Source organism: Oratosquilla oratoria, chromosome 30, assembly GCF_046742065.1.
Source record: "Oratosquilla oratoria isolate Oo_2021 chromosome 30, ASM4674206v1, whole genome shotgun sequence".
Classification (NCBI taxonomy): Eukaryota; Metazoa; Arthropoda; class Malacostraca; order Stomatopoda; family Squillidae; genus Oratosquilla; species Oratosquilla oratoria.
In genome coordinates, this window is record NC_134806.1 from 44,997,967 (window position 1) to 45,002,966 (window position 5,000).

Consider the following 5,000-nt stretch of genomic DNA (forward strand, 5'->3'; position numbering starts at 1 on the left):
GCATTCCTAGTATTTGTGGAAGTAGTAATAGTAGACTTACTAGGATAGTCACAGTGATGAATCCTCCTCTTCTCCAGCTCCGGGTTATTCCTCCGACTGTACTTGACCGTGGTTGTGACGTCAGCCAATAAGGTCGAAGGAAGCGTTGACTGTGACGACGTAGGGGGTGAGGACAACGCCGCATGGTTACCCATTCCCCCGCCGCCCATTAACCCACACATAGGCCCCGATGACACGGGCGGCGTGGGCGGGGTGTAAGGTGGAGGGGGCGTTCGTCTACTGAGTGGGTAAATGTCCGCCCCTGTGCTAGGAGAGCCTTGGTCGGAAGCGGGCGGTGTTGGGGGCGTGTATAGGCGTGATAGGTGAGTGTGGGTGAACTTGAGGGATGGGAGTGGACATCCTGGGGGAGGTGTGTTCTGGGGGCGCCCGTAGGGTGGGGAGTGCATGGTCGGGGGTGGTGAGGGCGTGGCGATGATTTTGGAGATGGAGCACGGGTCGCTGGGAGGTCCCAGCTGACATTGCGTTAGGGTCGGGTCTTCCAGCTTGACGTTGAGGGTCCCCGTGGCCAGGATCCCCATGGGACTTACGTGGGGATGCATGCCGTGGATCCTGGAGGGCCCCAGGTCGTCGAGGAGATCCGTCCCAGGGGGGTCCTGGTCGAGCATTCGGATACTGGACGCGATGTCCTCCAGAAGGGATACTTTGGTGTCGACGGGTTCTGGTTTCACGAAGACTTCGTCGTCCTGACTTGAGCCTCGGGAGGTCACCGGGCTGACGTAGGTGGCCGAGCCTCTGCGGCTCCAGGCCCCTCCTCCGACGCCGGCGACCCCTGGGCTCCCGTCCGGCCCCGTCAGGAGCGTCGGGGTGACGCTCCCCTCGAAGAACTCGTCGATCTGGGACGCCGAATCGCGCCGGGGCTGCGCGGAGGCGTCGTGGTAGGTGAGCAGGTACTTGTCCAGTTCGCTCTGGAAGGAGGACCAAAGGAGTGAAATTAGTCCAGGAAGGGAGGCCTAATATTCGGACAAAAAGCCCCTGGTTGGGACAAAAAGCCCCTGGTTGGGACAAAAAGCCCCTGGTTGGGACAAAAAGCCCCAATAGGGGGGAAATGTATTTCCCTAAGGGAAGTATACAGGAAGGGAGCAACACTCGTCGGGTCCCGTCTCCTACTCTCCAATTGACTATACCTAGCCTCAAATTTATGTACAGTTCAAACATAGCATATATTCTAGATTTCTAATTATATTTAGATCTGAACTTAAATGTTGTTCTAGCTGAGGCTATATCGCCTTCTAAGCTATTCCAAGTATCTATGCATCTATGTGGAAAATGCAATTCTCAGTGTGCGTGTGTGTGTGTGTGTGTGTGTGTGTGTGTGTGTGTGTGTGTGTGTGTGTGTGTGTGTGTGTGTGTGTGTGTGTGTGTGTGTGTGTGTGTGTGTGTGTGTGTGTGTGTGTGTGTGTGTGTGTGTGTGTGTGTCTACACCCATGCACATAACTGCCTAACCTCGCTTCTGATTGGTCAATGGTTGGACCAGTGACTAACGATGTCGTAAAAGGAAATTGCTCAAATATATTTCCTTCTCGGATTCCTGAGTATTCATCATTATATCAAAGTATTCATGAGCATATGCTCGAGAAGTATTCACTTTGATGTATTCTTAGAACGTCTACCCTAACCTAACCTAACCTAATATAACCTAACCCAACCCACCTAACCTAACCCACCTAACCTCCACCTAACCTAACCTAACCCACCTCACTTAACCCAACCCAAACCCAATATAACTTAACATAACCCAATGTTCCAACATAACCTAATATAAACTAACCTAACCTAACCCAACCTTTTCACTTCTCCTTTGGCTAATATTAACCCGCTTTGCAAATGCCCCTACCACGGGCAAAGGTGACGCCGTAGGTTAAAAGGGTTATCACACTGGGCTATTTTCCCTCCAACCTCCGGCTCGTCGGCGGTACGTACCGCCCACCTCCAACACTTTTTCCGCCGTCAAATCCCCTGTGGCAAACTATTGTGTTTCCTCAACAATTGACATAGGATGTCATTTGATATTATGCTGGAGCAAAATCATCTTCCTCCAGCATATTCAGATTCTTTCCCAAAAGCTGCGGTACCGGGTTCGAATCCTGCCCAGGGCTGAAATTAATTCAGTATCACTGCGCTTCGAGTCGTTACTCCAACTCTCGTGGGCGGGGAGTTGGGTGTGTGTGTGTGCGTGTAAGGTCATAGCATTACCCATAGATCGGTCATACGAGCTCTGAGCTCTCTTCCGGGAGGGAAATAGCTGTCGGTCACGATTCCAACACGTGATCCAAAGACCAAGGAGGAAAAAATCCCAGTGGGGATCAAGCGCCTCATGGCTTCGCGAGACAATCCCAAGGGAGCTGACTAGGCGACACGAAATCCCTAGGGATCACACCTGCATCCCACTCCCTCCCTCCCTCCCTATCACCCCCCTCCCACTGTCCTTACCATCTCCCACTTCCTCACTCCCTCACTCCCTACCAGTACCTCACTCCCTCTCTCCCTACCATCCCTCACTCTCTCATCTCCCACTCCCTCACTCCCTACCATCTCCCACTCCCTACCACTCCCTCACTCCCTACCATCTCCTCACTCCCTCTCTCCCTACCATCCCTCCTATTCACTCCCTACTACCCCAATTCCCTCTCTCCTCCCTAATTCTCCCACTCCCTCCCGAAATTGAAGGGGATCTCGCGTTCCCATTGGTTAATTGGTCGCTTTGGTCTCTTCCTGTTTGGTCTGTGGGGAAATTGCAAACAGCAACAGACCTTTTGGTCCTTACGGGGGCTGATTCCCAGTGGAAACGGAGCACGGACTCAAGGTGGTGGCAGCACACTAGGCATTTCTCGCTAGCATGCTACTTGCTTTTGCTACTTGGTTTGAGTGGAAACGACTTGGTTTTCAATATTCTGGACTTCCGTAAAAGCATCTCAACAATTTTGTGTCTAAGATTCGTATTCTAGATTTAATAATTTCTCTTGGTTCAGCTTCTTAGACGCAGGAACCATCTGACATTTGCAAATTTGAAAAAAAAAAACTAAAGATCACCTAAATCGTTTCTACTCCAAGTACCAAAAGCAAGTAGCATGTTAGCGAGAATCAGTCCATTGTGCGACCATCTTTAATGTGCATGAGCTTACGATTTTTTTTTTTTTTTTTTTTTTTTTTTTTTTTTTTTTTTTTTTTTTTTTTGTCAAGCAATTTCTAAAAGTGACAATGGTAAAGACGGGGAGAAATCCCTTTGGGCTGCGTCAAAATATCATTCACACGTGACCACCCCCTAACCCCCCAACCCCCACCCACTCCCTTCCATGCATCACGGGATCCACCCATTTACTCTTCGGACATTTAGTATTCTGGACATTTAGTCATCTGGACAATTAGTCCTCATCTTCAAGTTATAATAGGACAATCAGCTTAAAGCATCAGTATTAAGAAAAATGGAAAGACTAAATGTCCGAGGACTAGATGTCCTACAACCATGCATCACAGTATCATCAATACACACCCTCCGCTCATTCCTATCTCCTGCCCTCTCCCTTCCTTGCTCAACAGACATTCGGCAAAATCAAATTTGACTAGCCATAGACAACAAAGATAAAGACATCAAACTGTTAGCATACAGTGTGAAAATGTATTTGCCCTACTAGTGTGGATTATAATGTACAAATTGTATCTGCATATAGTCGCTTGTATCGTTGATAATATATATAAAAAAAATCAAACTTGTCCATTATCTCTCATACTGTCAACTGTCAGTCAGTTTCAGTATCTACAAAGTAGACAAAATGGGAAATTAGCATGAGTAGACAAGACTAGACGAAATGGAAAAAGTGGTGATGAAATAAGAAGACGAATTGGGGAGTAGACGAAATGGAAGTTGATCAAATGGACGAAATGGAAGTTGATCAAATGAGAAGTACCCTTGTAACTTGACCTAACCTAATATAAGGAAGCCTAACCTAACTTAACCTAACCTAACCTAACGTAAGCAAGCCTAACTTGGCCAAGCCTAACCTAACCTAACCTAGCCTAGCTTAACCTAACCTAACCTAGCCTAACCTAACCTAACGTAACCTAGCCTAACCTAACCTAACGTAAGCAAGCCTAACCTAACTTGGCCTAACCTAGCCTAGCCTAGCCTAGCTTAACCTAGCCTAACCTGGCCTAACCTAACCTAACATAAGTAAGCCTAACCTAACTTGGCCTAACCTAACCGTACAACCTGCCAGCACAAGACATCGGTCACCGTAAGGTCAGTTGACCGTTGACCTAAGGTCACTGACCTGGCGCCTGACCCGACCTAAGTCAGCGACCTTTGACCTCATCCTAACCTCGTGACATTCTGTGTTGCCACCGAATGATTTTATTAGCTAGCCTTTCTATCCTAAGGGGGATAGAAGAATACTTCGTGACCCTGGTCCGTAGGGGTGCTACTAGACACGCACACATGCACATGTATACACACAGTACACACATGCACACACACACACACACACACACACACACACACACATTTGTACACGGCTCGACGGCGCAGTGGTAGCGTTCGCAACTGCTAACCCAGCGGTCCGACTTGGAATCCCGCCTAGGGCTGAAATAATTTCAGTATCGCTGCGCTGCGAGTCATTACTCCAACTCTCGTGGGCGGTGAGTTGGGTGTGTGCTTATAAGGTCACAGCAGTACCCATAGATCGGCCATATGTGTGTGTGTGTGTGTGTGTGTGTGTGTGTGTGTGTGTGTGTGTGTGTGTGTGTGTGTGTGTGTGTGTGTGTGTGTGTGTGTGTGTGTGATGCTGATGAAAGGACTTGTCTAATCCCTCCCCCAGGGACTCCCACAATCCCAGGGGACAACATCAAGGACACCTGTGGGATTCTTGTGTGTACAGGTGCCTTGGATCACGTGCTTGACTCTTGATCGACAGCTATTACCTTCTTGGATGAAAGCTCGGAGCTCA

General features: G+C 48.8%; 1 protein-coding gene across 2 annotated transcripts in view; it reads right to left on the bottom strand.

The window, feature by feature from the left end:
* LOC143041135 (uncharacterized) overlaps nucleotides 1-5,000 on the bottom strand; it is a 55,644-nt gene that overhangs the window by 17,090 nt on the left and 33,554 nt on the right. For both annotated transcript variants that reach the window (XM_076212893.1, XM_076212894.1), the window contains one exon: nucleotides 41-965. In XM_076212893.1, coding sequence (XP_076069008.1) covers nucleotides 41-965 — 925 coding nt within the window. The remainder of the gene's footprint in view (nucleotides 1-40; nucleotides 966-5,000) is intronic.